Below are 18,756 nucleotides of genomic sequence, written 5' to 3'. Positions count from 1 at the left end.
ACATTTAGTTGTGACGAAAAAAAACCATTGATCTCATAGTTTTTCTTTTTTAATATTAAGTCCGATGTCTCCGGATAAAAATAATTTTTAGTTTTAAAATAATTATTAGGAATTGCAGGTAATGGAAGCGAGTGACTACTTTTCCATTATTTTTGTCTCATACAAATCAGCAGAGGCAGGTATAATAATATATATATTTATTCCCTTTCTATGCGTCTTTGTTTTATATTAATTGTTGATGGGCATGTTGCTTAGACTTTTTGTCTAAGATTTCAGATCGAATTTGTTCAAGTATTTGATATGGTACATGAGAAGGTGTCATCGTATCCTTCAAGTGCTTGTTTATCAAAATTGTTTAGGTCAAGGGTTCGATTTCCTCTGATATACCTAAAACAAGGAAATGTACAGATCACATGACCACGGCGTGCAATCGTATCCCAATTTTCATTTGAGTATAAGTATTTTCTATGTAGTTGGGTCAATAGGGCTTAAATTAATCAATGGGAATGTGTCTTCCAAAAATCTCATGTCAATGACTCAATGTGAAGGGATCAATTATGAAAACCCACGCTTTTAATTAATATTAAATTGAGATATTAATATCCTACATGATTAAAATAAATAAATAAAACTTGGCCCAAGTTTTAGAAACTAGACAGGTTTTCTTGCACCATCACACCAAACTGAGATTTGGTAGCAACTACCATTTGATCAAATATAATCTCTCAGATTAGAATATATACTCATAATTTGTTTAGTTTAAGCTTATATTTGAATAAATTGCAAATCAGCTTAATTAGGATATTACAAGGCCACTAAACGGTACAGTTTCTCCCTGGCAAAGGGGGTTAATTAGATTGTACATTTCACAAGCAAAGGCTGCTGTGTGGTTTTATGTACAAGCTTTTAATCAACCACATCATCACTAAACAGCTTAAATTTGCTGGCATCAAGAACCAGTTTCCTTACAGATGAAAATGTGCCCAAAATTCCGGCGCCTGTGAACACGATCATTATAGATATGTTGATCCAATAAATGAAGGTTGATTTTGGAGGCTTATAGGTCTTGTTGTAGAGAAGCATTGGCAGGATGAAATCTAAAGGGATGAAGCCAACAGCTCCAACCACACCGCTTATGTCTCCAAAAAATGGAAGCATTGCTGCAAAAAAACCGCAGAGCAGCATGTACAGGGATCGGAGAATTATTCGAGGAATGAGATTCCTTTTTGAAAACATTCCTTGATTGACATCAGCTGATTTCTTTTCCATGATCTCATAAGCAACTTGAGAATAAACCTGCATCATATTTGAGAAATATCACCTCAAATGCAACTTTAAATAGGCTTGAAAAATCAAACTTTCAATTTTCAGTTCCAGACAACTGTACAGAAAGGTTTTCCCTCCACCATTGTAGTAATTTTTCCCTCCTGTTATAGACTGTAATTTTCAACTTGGTATGAAAAGCACATGAGTAAGCTTACCAGGCCAATGGCTAAAAGCTGAAGGAGTACAAAGATCACAGTAACTGCAAGAACCCAAGTTGGAGCCAGAGAAGGTCCCTCATCTGGCATTAGGCTCAGTATAATGTTTGAACTAGCTTTGTTCCCAAACACCCAGTATCCGGACACTGCAGTTGAGTAGAAAGTAACGAAAATTACAGTGTAACACATGACAAGACCTTTAAACATCTTTCCAGTAGCTGGTGGCGCCAAAGTTGCCTGCATTGATCCATGGGCACATGATAGAATTAAATAAAAAAGCATATGTCAAACAAGTGATTGCTTGACCTAATTTTTTGATGTTTATGATTTTCACACTAAAACTAGATGGGAACTTGCGCACATGTTCCCAAGCAGTCTTGTTAAATCAACCAGATCATGTAATGGATGTGCCAACTGGCATGAGAAAGCTTGAAATTTTGCAACTAATAGAAAGTTCCAAAGAGGCTGTAGTTACTTGTATTTCAGGAAGAATTCCGTTCCCGAAGATAGCAGCAATTATGGAGATGGAAGTGAAGGCATTAAACAGCTTTGCTGAATTCGAAGATTCTAAGGAATAGTCCCTCACAGGGGCATTCTTAGACGTACCTAGAGGAAAAAAGAAATGTTTACCACAGGATTAGGACTTGCTTTCTTAAAATAGATAAATAAATTTCATGATCAAATAACTCAACTGGTTATATCTGGCCCCTTCAGTGAAAAATAAACCATCATTACTGTTGACAATTGAAAGCTCCAAGTCTAATGCTTTACCTAGAAACTTGATAATCGTCGAACCCCTTCTCGAGGATTACACAAGGCATTCCTTTGAGTATTTATTAACAATAGAAGCCCATGCTAACATGCATGATGCATGTCATACAAATTCAATTCCGCATTCCTAATTCAGAGGGGTAAGAGTTGTCAATGACACAACGCTAGTTTTGGCACCAGGGAACAATTCAAGTCATTTTCTTTCTGTTTTGATGATGCATGAGTACGATAAAAGAGCGGAAAGTTACAAGCAAGATACACATGCAATTATATGCATGAGTGGTGCGTATATAAATGACGATGCTGAAGGGATGTTGAAGGATTCAATACCTGCATAAATACAAGCACCAACCACCAGGAATGAGTAGCCCAAGCTGAGAAGCAGCGAACCAAAGTTGATGTGCCTGAGGGAGTGGAAAGTTGGAAGCTGAGAGATGACTATCATTACCACTGTAACCATGGCTATGAAGTGGTACAATTTCAGAGATCCATTGGGAGAAAGGTCTGAATACATAATCTTGCCAAAAAAAAAAAAAGAGACAATCAAGATAATGCAAGGTTACTAAAATAGGAATCAGTTCACAATAAACCAATTTTCTATTGATACTCTTGGAAGCTCATGTTCTGATGAGATAATAATGATACCATACCTTGAGGCATTCTCCAGCCAGCAAAATTGCTCCAATTCCAACCCCAGTGTTTATGGCCGTTTGAATGAATATCACAAAATAAAACATCCATCCTGACCCTGTAAACAAAACCAAAACGCCCCACACACTTTCAGTTAATACAATTTAAAGATTCTACATTTCTAATTCAAGCAGGACAGACACAGAGAGCACCACTAATAAACAATGTAGCCTTTTTTGTATTAATCAAATCCAATTTGTGCACCAATTTCGGACTAACGTTTAACAAACAGAATAAATTCCCTGCTGCTTTGCAGCTTTCTCCACTAACAAAAAAAATAAAAGATAAAAGATTGGTAGGGGTTTCAAGTTTTCAACTTTCCCTACCGGCGTAAGAGCCTAGGCCGGGTTCTGGACGACCAGGTCAGACCCGACCCGACTCAATTGCAATTACATACACGTGTCACAATCCCACTACATTTACACCCCACAAGTTTTGTGGGCAAGAGCCACGTGTACTTCAACGTCGTCAGATGGAGAAGTCAAAGCTCAAAGAGCAGAGCACCAGAGAAACAACCGGAGCGAAACCTGTAAACGAGTCTGCCGCCGCCCCAAAAGGACGCAAACACGACTGTTTCGATTTCATTTATATAAAAAATCGCGCAACAAAAGAAAAATATAACAAAAACATGCAAAATTCAAAAGAAATTCAAAAAATTCAAGACGTAAGAGGAAAGCAAAAACGTGTGGTGGTTAAGTTAATTAGTTTTTTTTTGGGCAACAAACATAAACCGAATTACCAACCATTTTACCAAACGACGTCGTGTTAGAGTTTTTGCTCAGAGTTACCTAAGACATCGGCGGCGAGTTCACGGAATCGGATGTGGCGGCGGCCAGCCTTCTCGCAGTGGTCGAGCACTTTGGACATGAGGTAGTAGGAGTAGAAGGTGACGACGCCCATGGTGGTCAAGCACAGGAACCCTGGGCCCCACCCGAGGCCTCGGAACGCGTACGGCAGCGTCAGTAGTGTAGGCCCCACTATTGCCGTCGTCAGATGGAACCCCGCATGCCACCACTGCCCTGTATAATAAATAATAAATAATATTACGTAAAGCATACATAATAAACCAGATAAATTAATAAAATTGGACGAAAACAAAAACAAAATTAGAAGGAATATGAAAAATGTGCGACCTTTTGATTGGAGGACGAAGACTGCGCCGGCGTCTTCGTCGCGGCTGGTCTCGAGGAACGGTGCCGGGTTCGGAGGCTCCGGCATCATTTGGTGAGAGCCGCGGATCGGTGGTGCAGGGGTGCGCAGGTTGGTGAGGACTGAGCTGAAGGCTTAGTCTTTTAGGTTCTTCCGCTCTGGAGGAGTAAACTAAGGGCTAAAGTGCGCGGGGTGCGGAGAGAACATTTGCCGCCCGAGGGGAAAAAACAAACACAAATGAGGTAGGTGGTTACAGAGAGGAATGGCTTTTAACTTATTCCAGTTATTCAAAGTGAGCCTCTCTCTCACTACCTGATTTTACAGAATTGCCCCCTTCTGCTTTGTCTGTTTTCGTTGCAAGTGGGGGGAGGAGGGGTCGATTTGGTCTTTTCGTTTAGCATACACGCTGGCGTGAAGGAATAAATTATCTATTTTGTTTGCAACCCAGCAAAAGAAAGTATCTTAAACGGCGCGTTTTGGTCACTGTTTGTTCGTTTTTGGAAAGCAAGTCACTTTCAAACAAAGCCGCTTGCGGCGTTGTTGTTGGTGTGAAACCCCTGTTCGTTTTTGGAAAGCAAGGCACTTTCAAACAAACCCACTTGCATTGTTGTTGTTGGTGTGAAGTCGTTCAGTGTTAAAAAAATGTCAATGGCCAATAATACTTCATTGAAAAAAACAGACGGGCCATTCATTCATTCTTGCCAAGGCTAAAAGTTGACATCAAAATTGAAAATTTTAAAAAAAATTACAGAGATCAAAGTCAGATTAGGGCGCCTAAGGCCCATCAAACTGATGGACATGACCTACATGTGCTCAAAAAACACTTGAGCATGAATGAATGAGAATCAACAGAGAGAGGTTGCAGCAGCAGAAGCAGCAACACTTTTGTTGTATTCTTCTAGCTCCTTCTTGTATGCCTCCATTGCTTCAGCAGCCTTGTCATTCCAAGGCTTCCTCTCTTCTTCACTCAATTCCTATACAACCCCAACAGCAGAAAAAGGATGAGTTTAATTAATCAACCAAAAGAAAAATGTTACCAAATGCAATTCTGAATGAAAGGAGGGAAACCCACCTTCCATTTCACCGAAATCAGTGCAGTGATGGTGGAGCTGTTGGTCCCTGGTCTCTCCTCCAGTAGACTCTTTCTTGCCTCCTTGCTACAGTATTCAAAAGAAAACCACAAATCAGCTATTTTTCTCTTTTACCGGGGGGGTGGTTTGCAACATTTACTGAGTGATTTTTTTTACCTGAACAAGATGTATGAGGAGGCAGGCTTCTTGGGCTTGTTGGGATCATCAGCATTCTTCTTTTCTTCCTTCTTCTTCTTCTGTTCCTCCTTTGTTTTCTATTTATTTTACAACTTGATTAGTAATCATTTAGAAGAAAAGAAAAAAAAACATGTGACAGAAACAATAATAATCAGTGAACAATTTGACTAGCAAACCTTAATGATGTTTTCTGTCTTCTCCTTCTTCTTAAGCAGCTGCAAGGCTTCATGCTTTTGCAGTTTCATCAGCTCTTCCTCTTCCTTTTTAAGACTGGAAGCTTCCTCTTCCTTCGTCTGTTTGTAAACCTCTATCTCTTGCATGTACTTCTCCTTGTTCTTCTTTGCCATCTGCAAGTTTCGAAGAAACCCATGAACTTATTATGTTAGCTGGCGCAGGGAAAATAACATCACAAAAGAGAAGGAAAAAGCTTTTATGTGCTTGCTACCTCTTCGTATGGACGTTTTTGTTTCTCTGTCATGTTTTTCCATTCTTCACCTGTGATCTTTGCAATCTACAAAATAGTCCCAAAGTTGACAAATTAAAAGAGATCAAATGAGTAAATATGGATGGAGCTTTTTCAAATGGGGATGGTGATTTTCAATTACCTCAGGGACAGTTTTGCTCTCTGCAACCAGAGCTGCTCGCCTCTCATTTGTGAACAGGAAAAATGCTGACATCGGTTGCTTGGGTTTCAATGGATCCTTTTCTTTCCTGTAAATCCAAAATAAGTAAAATTATCAATTTTATAGTCTCCTAGATAGACAGAGAGAGAGAGAGGGAGAGAGATGAGTTTTACTTGGTTTTCTTGTTGTCTTTCTCTGCTTCTTGTTTGAACTGCAGGTATTGTTCAAGCAACTCCATAGCTGTCTTCTGCTTGTGCTCCTCCTCCAATAGATGCATTGCTTCACTCTCGCGCTTCTCTTTTGCTGTCACTTGCAAATAAGCTTCCTTCTCAGCCTGGTACCTCTCTTCATAAGGCTTTTTCTCTTCAGCAGTGACGTTCTTCCACTTGGCCCCCAAAATGTTTGAGATTTCTTTGAACTCTGCCTCAGGGTTCTCCTTCTTGATCTGCATCAAAATCCCAAATGAGAATTTAGAAACGGTTTCACATTCAAATCCCCAGAACCAAATTATACTCTGTCTCTTTACCTCATTCCATTGATCTTTGCACCATAGGACATAAGGAGGGGCTGGCCTTTTCTTTTCAGGACACCCCTTCTTTTTCTTGTCGTTCAGTGATTGAACAATTGGGAATGCCTGACAAGGATATAATAACAATTGTGTCAAATCCCATTTCAAGATTATAGCATTAATTTGATCAAATCACCTAAGAACCTATAAATTAAGAACCCAAGCTTGCACATTTTCTCACAATTTACCAGTAACCAAACAAACGAAAAACCCAAAATCAAGGATCATCAAACCAAATTTCAGGTTTTTAAAGTTTTGCCCATTCTCTCAGAAACCAGCCAGAGTCTAATGCAACAAAAGAATCCAGGAGAAAATAAAGATAAAACTGAAGAAAAATAAAGGGGATCGACAAAGAAAACCCTAAGAACCTAAATCAAGAATCGAGGTTTTAATTTTTCCAAAAAAATACCCAAACAACATATAAGAACCCTAAATCAAGAATCATCAAACCAAATTTCAAATCTTGAATACATTTTCTCAGCAACTACACAACACAAGAACAGTAAACACAGAAACGAAGAAACAAAAGGGGATCGAGAAATACACACCATGGTGGGTTTGAACTCCTTCAGCTTCTGCAGCTTCTTCAACTCCATCTGAAGCTTGTCTTGCTCTCGGCCCTTGGTTTCAAGCTCTTCCTCCTTGAGCTTCAAGATCTCATCTTTCTCCTTCAACAGCTCTTCAGTCTTCTCCTTCTCAAGCCTCATTTCCTGAAGCTTCTCTTGCATTTCTTGCAGATCTTTCTCGAAAGACGATTGGGTCTCCTTGGACTGTTTCTTGGAGGCCGCGGCCTTCGATTTCGATTTCGATTTCTTGGGGGATGCGCGAGGGTGAGAGAGGCTCTCATGGTTCTCCTTTGCCAGGTCGGCTTGAGATACCGCTTGGATCGGGCTGGGATCGGGTTCGGAGACCTTGCCGGCCTGGATATTGGCTTCGTTTCCAGATGGGTTTTTGTCCTTGAGCGCCCTTCGATTGGTCCTTGCCTTCCTTGTGGGCACTTCGGCAACTGCAGTGTCAGCCATAGCACAGAGAGAGAGAGAGAGAGAGAGAGAGAGAGAGAGATGGAGGTTGGAGGATTTTGATTTTGAGTGGTTGTTGAGTGGAAGAGAGCGGTGTTTATATGGAGAAGGCGGGGGAGACCCAACGGTAAGATTTTTAAAATTCAAATTAATTTTTGAGATTGGATAGTTGTTGGAGGTCCGGGGCTTGGCCTTTTTTGACCGTTGGTAGAAACTAGGAAGCGGGCACAAGTTCTTGCCATATAGAGAGCACAATTTGAATTATCTTCCACACATGATTCTTTTTTTCTTTAATTTGATAGTTTCCTTCCATATTGGCCAAAAGGAAGTGATAAATAAAATTTAAAATAATTCTTCATTTGGCAAATCCCATTTCATACATCTTCATGCCAATTTTAGTTTTACAATTAGTGTTCTCTGAATGAAAGGTTGTTAATATAAACTACTAATTATGTAAATTTTTCCTCACATTATGTAACGCCAAATTCAGTCTAATAATTTAAAACATACACATCTGACGGTAGATTCAATTTAACAATATATATAGATGGATTTAGATTAGGACATATAATAACATGCACTACACAGCTTACAAACTAATAGGTTTTGTATATGTTTGTGAACAAGTCAATGCTGGATGTTATGCAAGCTTTGCATAAAAGTTTGATGATTTATTCAGTAGCGCCCAATTGGAAAAAATCATGCTTTCTTTTTTTTCTGCATAGGGTGACATGTATGAAATACCTCAAATTTTACCCAAGTCAAAATTCTCAAATATGAATATTCAATCCGCTTAGAGACCATTATGATCATTTACAACGTAACGTTTCACACTTCTTGCAGATAAAAGAACAAATAATCTTAAATACGATGAAAAGAACAGATTTCTGAATTAAGATTATAAAAATTTGAAGTTTACAGCTTGTAATAGTGACAGAGGTTACAGTCCTTTTTTGCTCAAAGGTCCAAAGTGGCTGAAAGTCTAGGGAGGGGAGGGGAGAGTCAAATTCTCAGTGCGAATGTGGAGGTAACTGCTCTTCCACTACAGCTATGCACCTGGACGACGGAGATAACAGTTCATACAACATGATGATCTTTTTGCAGTATTCTATTCGTTGTAAGTACGTATGAGGATGTCAATGACAGGCCAGTTGACACTGGTAAGGGTGCAGTCGAGGCAAAGATGACCGATTTATCTGGAGAAGAATGAAGAATTGTAGTATAGACAAGGCATAAAAGGAATATGAGTCATCAGAAACTTCTGCAAGAAACTTTACCAGGATCCAATATATATGCTCTCATGATCTAGAAGGGGTAACAAAATAAGAATTCAGGCACCAACCTAAGCTGATGTTCTCAGCCATTTACCACCATCTCCATTAATATATCATTCCAAGAGTCTATTGGCCCTGGTAAGCACCAATGCAAACAATCAGTCTGAACCTTTGCGTTTTTGTCATGGTCAAATGGATGATAATGTCTATATGGACCTGGATGCCCATCAGGCCTCATCATAGAAAGTGGGACAAGGTCAAGGAGTTTGAGATTCACCCCACTTTTAGAAGCTTCTGCAGCTGCCTTCTCAAACACCTCTAGTTCTATTCTACGCAGAATCTTATGTACCTCCTTCAGTTCAACCTCACCTTCTTTAACTGGGGCTGTTCTCTTGCAATGTCCCCCATTAAACCACTCCCCATTCTCAAAGTGATCAGGCGTGGACGTTCTGAAAAAGATCATGCCCTTGTAATCAGACGTTACTATATAGTCCATCACAAAACTCAGCACTTTGCGATAAGAAAAATCAAACCCTAACTCTGTTAGGTTCCTTTTAGGACAGTAATGGCATCCCAGCACTTCATTGTTCTCATAGTAGATTGCAGTTTTGAGAAACCATTTCCCTGTTGAAATTACCATGTAGTCCCAACTGTGGTATTGATCCACCCATGTCCTATCAAGCTTGTCAAGATGCAGCTCAACTTCAGATGTTGCCACACCATTATAGTCTTCAAAAATAGCAGCTTTGGCAAGAAAAGGGGACCAAATAACTGAGACACTGAAATTGTAAGATGGAAAGTGCCATCTTCGGGACCTATAATCCTTGTCATGGTACACTTGAACTGCTCGTTCAACCTGAAGCACAATGTTTCAATCAGATTTGCCACAATCTCTTGAAAGAAGTTAAGTTCTAGGCTTAAACGGTCAAAATAATCAACACTGAATCCATCAACCTAGAATCTTGAACATTAATGATGGCATGTCCATATTGTAAACGGATGAAGCATTGACCAAATGCAGGAGACAAAAGTAAGGTACAAGCCTACACTTGTTCATGTCATATCTATTATGGTAGCAATAAACATGTGTCTCTGCATGCGCACACACAGACCGAGGGTGGGAAGCTTTATTCCAACTCTATTAACTTCGTTAGATCAAACAATTTCATTGGAAAACATTTGTATATCAGGACCCTACTTCTGTAAATAAATATATTTCTTTTCTATGTTTCATGTGGTGGGGTTGCTTAAAGCAATAAATGAAGGCACAATGAGTGGTGCAGCTAAAAAGTGGTAGCAGGCTGGGGAAATTCATAGGCAGTGCAAAAAACCAAATTCTACGGAAGCTCTAGTGAACTGAGAACAACAGGCATCAATGAAGACTAGTGAGGATGCATAAAGAAGTTCTTCACGATTTATTCAACAATTCTCAGGATTAGAAAGAAAAAGGTTCTCAAGGGGATCGCATATACTGGAAACTAAAAAGTTTACTTTCACGGAAAGTTCACGTCTTTTCTCTATGATAACTTGACTTGTTTTTACAATTCAGGGATGCGAACACTGATACAGGTTCAGTAGGAGAGGTAGACAAGCCATGTAAGTTGTATTAAGGAAAAATAGGAAGGATATGAAAGGAAGAATCTAGGTGTCAAATAAACACATTGTGCAAATCCTAACTCTTTTAAGCTTCTAGGAAAAATGGAGACTTCAGCTTTCAAGATGTGATTGATTTTTTTTTTTAAACACTAAGCTTCTGTTCATTTACCCAAAGGCAGCATTTATGTGTGATATAGCAGTTCTAACAAATACCGTAGAGAGCATGCACAGCAATGATTGGACATGGTTGCGAGATATCGAATCACCAATCAATGCCCATGCTTTATTCCTCATCATTTCAAGGAATCTCTCTGGATCAAATTTTGGTATTTCACAATCTCGCGGATTCCACCTCCAGTATAGATACCCTGTATCAGGCCGCCCATTCCTTATACAATTCTGAGGATTTTCAATAATGGGGCAGCTCTCATTGTAACCTGGACCTGAAGTATTTGGAACCCAATCCCCAGTGAAAAGATCACACTTTTCTGCACAAGATTGTACACAAAGTTTATTTCCATTGAAAAATACATCACTTCATACAATTCCAAATGAATATAACACTATCTGAAATAAGAGATTCCAGGAATAGTAAAAGGGGCATTCAACTGAAGTAGATAGCAGTAGATCAATCCAACTGCTAGTATCAGAATAATATAACACAATCAGAAATGTAACTAAAATAAAACAAAAACTACAACAAACATCAAGATTTCCCAATATATAGAAGCAGAAGGGGAATTTCCCAGCTGCAGATCTCAAGTACACTCAATTGTCGCTCACATAGTCATAGTTTCCAATAACAGCAATTTACTCCTAGCTGCTTTTAGATTTCTCATGCATACAACACAAAAATAGAAAGAAAAGGATAAACAACAAGAACCCAGCAAAGAAAAGCCAAATACCTTGGAGGGGAGGTATCTGATCCTGATCATTTTCTGGAACTTCTGCAGAAATCGGTGGCTCTGAAACCACAGTTTTCTCAGGAAAAGGAGTTTCTTTTCTGGGTAAAGGTATCTGATCCTGATCTTCATCTTGTGGAAATCGTACAGGGATTGGTTCATCTTGTGGAACTTTTACAGAGATTGGTTCATCTGGGGGAACTTGTACAGAGATTGGTTGCTCGGCAGCGACAGTTTTCTCAGGAAAAGGGGTTTCTTCTATTCTGGGTGAAAAATCCCCAGTAGAGGTAGAAATAAAGAGACGAAGAGCAATACCCATGAAGAGAATTGCAACTACAAACTTCACCACCAAATGCTTGTGCTTGTGATTAAACCATAGATTCCAGTTCAACTTCATTGTCTTCACCACTTTCTCACTGCTCTCTCTGAAAAAGATAGTGCAGTCGAGATCTTTGAAACCAACCAAATGCTTGCGCTTGCTGCCTATTTAGCTGATGGAAGAGTGTAGTAAAAGGGCTTAAAACCCAGATTATCACTTAAAAAATCAAGAAAATATTTTTTTTTATATTGGGATTACAAAATGTAAGATTGGATCGAAGAGGGGTTTCTTGCGTTGTGGTTGCTTTTTGGCTGCTTTGGGATATAATAAGGGTGTACGAAATAAGTTCAATCTGGAATATAATAAGGGTGTACGAATAAAGTGATTAAAGTGATTACTGGTGATTATTGACGAATTATTAGAGAGATTGTTTATGTAGAACAAGAGAAGCGGCCTGGTAAGTAGGAATTGCATTTATTCCTCAACCCTTTCTTTTCACTATAAAGAAGGGAAAGGGTAACAATATTTATCCTTGCATTGGAGATTCTAGTTTCGATTTCTTATCTCTCAATATAACTTGTATATATTAAAAAGAAAAACATTAAGAAGTAAAATGTAGGCACCTCTTTTCACAAATTTTACAAGTTTTATATTAATGTGTTGATTTGTATTATAGCATATTTTAAGAAAATTATGAGATTTCTGTTATTGCTTGAAAATATGAAAACTACCGTTCTCTGTTGCTCATTTGCTATATTTGTTGCAGTAAAACAAATTTAAAAACTATTGCTAGATTTGTGTGAGTAAAAACATCATCCTCTTTACCAACCAAATAAAGATTCAGACTTTAATGTCTGCCCCACAATTGTTAATACATATGTCAGCTTCATGTATTGTGGGGTAATAGCCACTTCACTTTGGACAAGTTGGATTTGACATGCTTCCTGCCTCTGCCATTTGGGGTTTTAAAACCACAGTATCTCTTTCAAGTTTCAATTATTCCTCTCCTTTTTTATATTATAATCCTATTTTTTTTATTCTGTAATATCTCTCAGTTCTCATGTTTTGCTTGGCAACAGACTGACAACAATCTTAAGATATGTTTAGTTGTTGAATTTTTTTGCCAACCAAACAATGAAGCTTTCATCTCAATCAGATCCAATTTTTTGTGCAAGAAAAGTTAACTGTATCCCTCTTCTCTTACAGCAAAGCCACCTTTATTTCAATTCAAAAGATGAAATTAACAAAATCTTGCAATCTAGCTAAGCCAATCAGGCTCAACAGGAGACAGAATGTATGAACAAGCATGCCTATAATTACACAAAATTGTATTGTTACAAATGCAGCATCAATTCCAATGGACAATTGCCTCAAACACAAATGGATGATACAATGGACAATTGCTGCATCAATTCCAATATGCCTCACAATCTATATGAACAAATCACATCACTCAGAGAGATGTATGAACAAACACTTGAGATTATGAAACTGTAATCACAACATATTCCAGGATTTTGACTTTGCAACAAACCAAAAGGAACAAGACACCTTAGGAAGTAAACAGGCACCAAGAACTCAACTGGTGATTGACTTGTCATTATCATCTTTAAATACTCGAAGCACTCCGGTGTTTATATCAGGAAATCGAAACCACAAAAGTGAATTACACAACCACTTTGGGGACTTTCATGCCAAATCCATGCTTTGCCTTCTCAATTCTGTCCAATGAAATGCAAACGGTCATTAATGCAACAATAAGAATACAGATTAAGCATCACATCATTTAACAGACAAACAGATGCATAAACATCTGTAATTATGAGGGTTGATGTGTTACCAAATGGTTTGTTATCAGATTCAGAAGGACCAGCTGGCATTTCTATTATTTAGTCAGTTAGATAGGATCCAGGCCTTCTTGTACAATTAATAAACAAGCACGAAAATGACAGTAATTTTAGTTTACACTTTACACACAGGAAGATGACCAAGTGAGGATCAAGTCAAATGGTTTTGATATCAGTTATGCATTTTCTTTTATGGTTGGAATCTCCTTAAATATTGTTTTAGCACGCAACTATGGTCAACTGTAGACAAGTACAAGGACTTACGTGGGAGCAAGTTTGCCAAGGGTACCTAGCTCTTGCCCTGAGCCCTCATCCGTAACTTTCCCAGAAATTTCAACGACGTAACATTTATTTTTTGTAGTTGATAGTCCTCTGCTTGCAAGTAGGTCCAAATCTCTCTGATGTAGCTCTCTCCCATTTACATAGACACCTGTGTTGCCAGCAGCACAATTTGTTGGCATGGGGTAATAGAATTCTTCAATAAACGGCTGCAAGACAATAAGAATGCTTTGTTTACAATTCCTCATGAACCTGTACAAACAAAAATTTATAAATGAAAAGTAAATTGTTCTCACAGGAATTATTCCAAGGCAACTTTGGCCCATCACGCCCCAGAATCCGGCTCTGAAGTCATACCTAGTTTAAGAGGCAGATGTAACAAAAGTTAGTTTTCAGCTAAAAGGACTGTAGAAATGTCACACTCTTAAACTTGGGCATGAAACAATGCACTAAATGGGAGTCACCATGCTGCCTCACCAGTAATTTCCAGGTTTAATTGGGCCTGCACGCTTTTCAGCTTTTTTAACAACATGATCTGGTAAAGGTTGCCCATTAATAAAAACACTAGGCCCTGTTCTCTCCACCACTTGATTAGATTTCGAGAAATCTTTAAAGCTCTTTTTGATGAGACCCACCAACAAGGAATCAGCGCCCCTGCCGATTTTGGGTCGATCTTCATCTTTGCTTCCCTCTGCAGAGTCTTGAGATATGCTGGTATTGAGATATTCATTGAAAGAAGCATCCACCTCAGTTTCCACTGACCTATCTTTCACAGAATTCTGTCGAGAAGTGATCTTACTAAAGAGCACCTTGTCTTGGTCAATACATTCACTCTTGTTTCCCTTCCCATCTATGCTTACTGCATGCTTAGAAGGACTATCATCAGACCGCTCCCAAAGAGGCGAACCGGGACATGCTGGAGAAAAGGAATCTTTTGTTGGCAGCTTAGCAGAGTCAGGCACATTTCTATGAGCAATCACAATATCTGAGATCTCCTCTTCCTCCTTGGAAGAGATGGAAGATGAAGAAGAAAGGCATTTCATTTTCTCAGATGTATCTAAGTTCAGCCTCTGGTCATCTGCCAGTGGACTGTCTTTGGTATCTATAGACTGCAAGTTATTACCAGAATTATCTAAATCATCACAGCAGGAGTTGGTGTCACCTGCATTCTGACTACTGTGAGAACTTAAAACGCTTCCCTTTAACACCTCATTATAACTTTGATCAATCTCAGGAGATAAATGGTTGGATTCTTTAGGAGCAGAAGTAATGAGCTTCTTGTTCTTGATTTCAAGTGAGATTACAGTTGAGCAGGAACCACAGCGCAGTTTTGACTGATTCTTATTTGTCACGTTAAGTTTTCTCGGCAGTTTCAGTAATTCAAAGCAACTAAAGCATGTGATGATTGGGGCACCACCTGCTACAGGATGGAAAATCCGTCCATACCTATTGACTGCCGTTGGCCTTCTTGGATGTCTATCACCATCATTGTCAGAAGCAAGGTCACTTTGCCATCTTGTGTGGAATGGAGGAGGACTAGCATCTCGGGGATCATAATTATGCGGCTGCAATGTTGCAGGATTGACATGATGATAGGAATTCAAACTACTTGGAACTTTTGGAACCCCTTTATTACCAAAATCAGCGAGTGGAACTTGGGGAGGAAGTGCAGAATTCTGGTTGTAGCAGCTTAAACAAGAGCATCCTGGCGAGTGAAAAACATTCTCATGGTGATATGATGCAAGTGGATGCAGATTGAAACCCATGTGCTGCTGCCCCATAAAGTATTCATGAGGTGGTGGTCTTGGATATTGGGGTGGATGATGGGGAGGCCTCTTTTTCATCTGTGGCTGAGATGGATCCTCATATTCTGGAATCACATTCAAGGGATGCCTTTGAGGAGGATAGAAGTTCTGCATATCCATGCTATGATGATCCATAAAAGGAACAGGTCCATGGCTGTAGTTGAAGTGAGGAGGTCTTGGCATCGGCTTGTCTACAGCATATGGCTGCATTGAAAGATTATACGTTAACCGGTCACCATAAGGATCAGGCGGTGTCCTACTCCTCTCTATAGGAACCATTTCCCTTGGTTTATCTGCTACATCATAAGTTCTGCTAAGTTTCTCCTTCAACTCATCCAACTTCCTAAGAAGCTCAGCTCGATCCTGTTCTAAATTTTCAACTTCACTCAGATCACCCCTATACGTCTGCTCACCATGACCCTGAAAAGAATCAAGCTCATAGTTTGAAGGTCCCTCGTCAGGATAAGCAGATATTGGAACTCTTCCACGCTCAGCAACAACCCTGGTGCTTGCATAATACCCCTCGAACCGATCTCTTTCTACACCCCACTGGTCCATGCTTTCCCTTGATCTTAATGACCCAGCAGTATAATTTGACTGGGTTGAAATATCTCTCACACTTGAATTTACAGACGAAAGCCTACTCATGTTCATGTCAAGGTCATTTCCAGAGATCCAATTATCGATTGGGAATTGCGAATTTCGACTGTATTTTTCAACAAACTCAGTTTCTTTTGCTGCACCACTTTGGTCAAGTTTTAAACCCTTAACCCCCTCCCTAACATTAACATAATTATCAACCAAAACCTCTTTGTTATTATCTGTTCTTGATGAACTACCACTAATGGAATCGAACTTTCTTTCTCCAAAGACTCTCTCTTTTCCTCTACCTCGCCTCAAATCCATCACTCTCCTTTCAATCTCAGAATCACAAATTCAACTATCAAGGCCTCGAAATTTCATCTAATGTCTCCGAAAACCTATCCAAAGGCCAGTTCTTGTTTGCTGTACCATTAAACAATAATGAAAAGGTCCCAGAATCACCAAATTAGTACCTTGAATTTCTCGTGAATCATAAATAGAAAGAAAAAACTGAACAAAAATGAAAATTTTGAAGCATATAACATAGTTGGAGCTGCAATAACAGTTCAGAATTCCAAATTCATTTCTATTTTCCTTCCTTTCTGTTTCATTTTCTCAGTTACCAAGAAAAGATGAAAAGAAACAAAATGCCAAAATGGGAAAAAAAAACATAGAGAGCAAACAAGACATACCTCAAGAACATAACCATAGGAGGCATGGAGCTCTGGTAGTTACCACCACACTTTAGTCCCTTCAGCCATTATTAAGCATCAAAAAACGAAGAACCAGAAGGGCCAGAACCAGAACACCAAACCAAACTCAAACTTCAAGTTCACGTCCAACTAACCTTGAAACCCACAAAGCTCTCTCACCAACAACTATAAAAACAACAAACAAAGACTTGTCTTTTTTAAGCTCAACATGCTTCCACCAAAAAAATCAAAGGACACACCAGAAGACAAACATAATCTGATAAAAGCAAAGGCATCATTAAACAAGACACTGACTCTACTTTGGGCTTTGGCTGTTGAGATAGAACACACGATTTTAGAAACTCCCACATGTCCTGCTTAGAAACCAATAATTAGATTTCTCAGATTTAAATAAAAAAGATAAAATCTTTACAGAATCAAACAAAAGGGTTAAGTTTTAAGGCTAGGAAGGAATATGGATTTTGTATATTGGGTCCGATTCCCGATAGCTTCCCGGGCAAAGCGAGTACGTGTGGTTCGGGAAAAGTCTCTGCTTGTGTCCGAGACTAGACAGCTGGCGTGAAAAAGCCAACGCGTACTTGATGGCTTGTGAGAGCAATTATGTGTTGGAAAAAGGAACAGTGCTTTTTAAATAATTTACATAGTCAACTTATATAATCGTCACGAATTATGCTTTTCTGTTACATCTATGTTCTAGTGAAGAACTCATTTTCTTTTGGAGAAACGATGGATTGGCCGGCGTTGACCACTTCATGACTTGGTTTTAAGAAAATTTTAACTCGAAAAAAATTTTAAAATTGAAAAGAAGAGCACCACTAAAGTATAAATTAGTTAATCACGTGCTTTTAATTGGTCAAAAAAATCTTACAATTATAAGTTGGGAAGACAAAGAAACTAAAAAAATCATGTCTTGATTGTTATACGAAGTTAAGAATTTGGGGACGCTAAAACTAAGAAATTCATGTCTTGATTGTTATAGGAATTTAAGAACTTGGGTTGAAGTTAGTTTACCAAACTTACCATTAGCATGACCATGTTGGAAAACATTTTGCAGGTTATGGTTTTATAGGGTTTTCTGAAAGAGTCTAATGCTTCAAGGCACGTTTTTGCAATGCATCTTTTATATTTTATTTGCCTCACAATTAATGTGTAAAGAGATATGCAAATAAGTCTTTTGGATACAATGAAGCTCCGTGTATATAAGGTACATTAGTATGCATTATTACAAGATGGCTCATAGGTTCTTAGAAAATAATATATACACGGTACCAATTCCTAGATGTGTTCTAAATATGTTTTTCATTATCTAAAATATGCATAAATTGACTCCTTTATATAGAAGTACATGTGCCCCTTAAAATGTCATGTAACCCTCCATTACACCCCGCTATTTTGTGTACATGTTGCATCCCCAAAGTCTATATGCCTCTTGAATTGTGATGAAAAGTAAAAAACATCTTTTAGCTTAATAATTTTGCAGAAATATATTTTTCCAGGATTCTTTCACTCAAAACTTGCACCTTTTCATTCCATGAAAGAAATAGTGCAAGTCCTTTAAATTTAATGTCGATGAGAGACAATAACGAAAGGGTAGAGGTCCAATTAAATTTTACTTCGGTGTTATTATAAAATTCAACTATTTCTTTTTTACTCAGAAGAACGTGACATGTTTATTCTAATATTTGAAATTAGAATGTGAACAGCAGAAAGTAGGAGCAAGCAAATGTGTCACCTCGGATGGTACCCTTTTTGACTTAACCCTACATAGAAAATTGAGTTTTTATGCCTGTTGACTTTGTAAACGAATAAATGATTTGGCTAGGTCAAGACAACGACGCCTAAAAGATAGGAATATATTGCAAAAAATAAT

At 38.6% G+C, this 18,756-nt stretch overlaps 4 protein-coding genes across 5 annotated transcripts; all 4 read right to left on the bottom strand.

The window, feature by feature from the left end:
- Window positions 1-738: 738 nt before the first annotated feature.
- LOC110760620 (Transmembrane amino acid transporter family protein) lies at window positions 739-4,351 on the bottom strand. The gene is made up of 7 exons (XM_021962919.2): window positions 4,076-4,351; window positions 3,731-3,961; window positions 2,903-3,000; window positions 2,583-2,769; window positions 1,957-2,087; window positions 1,482-1,718; window positions 739-1,296 (listed from the first exon to the last, which is right to left on the bottom strand). Exons 1-7 carry the CDS (start codon window positions 4,161-4,163, stop codon window positions 907-909), a joined length of 1,362 nt encoding a protein of 453 aa, XP_021818611.1. The 5' UTR covers window positions 4,164-4,351; the 3' UTR covers window positions 739-906.
- A 374-nt stretch (window positions 4,352-4,725) lies between these two features.
- LOC110760619 (high mobility group B protein 6-like) lies at window positions 4,726-7,634 on the bottom strand. Its single transcript, XM_021962918.2, has 9 exons — window positions 7,099-7,634; window positions 6,509-6,616; window positions 6,156-6,427; window positions 5,965-6,070; window positions 5,805-5,870; window positions 5,536-5,706; window positions 5,339-5,436; window positions 5,164-5,248; window positions 4,726-5,065 (listed from the first exon to the last, which is right to left on the bottom strand). The coding sequence occupies exons 1-9, from the start codon at window positions 7,570-7,572 to the stop codon at window positions 4,937-4,939; spliced, it is 1,509 nt and encodes a 502-aa protein (XP_021818610.2). The 5' UTR covers window positions 7,573-7,634; the 3' UTR covers window positions 4,726-4,936.
- Window positions 7,635-8,430: 796 nt separating this feature from the next.
- LOC110760651 (protein trichome birefringence-like 23) lies at window positions 8,431-12,054 on the bottom strand. 2 transcript variants are annotated; one of them, XR_015836022.1, is made up of 4 exons: window positions 11,345-12,054; window positions 10,653-10,927; window positions 8,847-9,699; window positions 8,431-8,765 (listed from the first exon to the last, which is right to left on the bottom strand). XR_015836022.1 is itself a non-coding variant. In XM_021962951.2 (3 exons), exons 1-3 carry the CDS (start codon window positions 11,736-11,738, stop codon window positions 8,926-8,928), a joined length of 1,443 nt encoding a protein of 480 aa, XP_021818643.2. In that variant the 5' UTR covers window positions 11,739-12,053; the 3' UTR covers window positions 8,431-8,925. The 2 variants fall into 2 exon arrangements, 1 of the variants encoding a protein (XP_021818643.2); XM_021962951.2 differs by having other exon boundaries at window positions 8,431-9,699; window positions 11,345-12,053.
- A 901-nt stretch (window positions 12,055-12,955) lies between these two features.
- LOC110760642 (uncharacterized) lies at window positions 12,956-17,475 on the bottom strand. The gene is made up of 5 exons (XM_021962943.2): window positions 16,866-17,475; window positions 14,264-16,596; window positions 14,083-14,143; window positions 13,772-13,995; window positions 12,956-13,381 (listed from the first exon to the last, which is right to left on the bottom strand). Exons 2-5 carry the CDS (start codon window positions 16,495-16,497, stop codon window positions 13,327-13,329), a joined length of 2,574 nt encoding a protein of 857 aa, XP_021818635.2. The 5' UTR covers window positions 16,498-16,596; window positions 16,866-17,475; the 3' UTR covers window positions 12,956-13,326.
- Window positions 17,476-18,756: the final 1,281 nt, after the last annotated feature.

Source organism: Prunus avium, chromosome 5, assembly GCF_965620075.1.
Source record: "Prunus avium chromosome 5, drPruAviu1.hap1.1, whole genome shotgun sequence".
Classification (NCBI taxonomy): Eukaryota; Viridiplantae; Streptophyta; class Magnoliopsida; order Rosales; family Rosaceae; genus Prunus; species Prunus avium.
The sequence above is the reverse complement of the archived record's forward strand: the minus strand, read 5'-3'. Positions and strand labels throughout refer to the sequence as shown.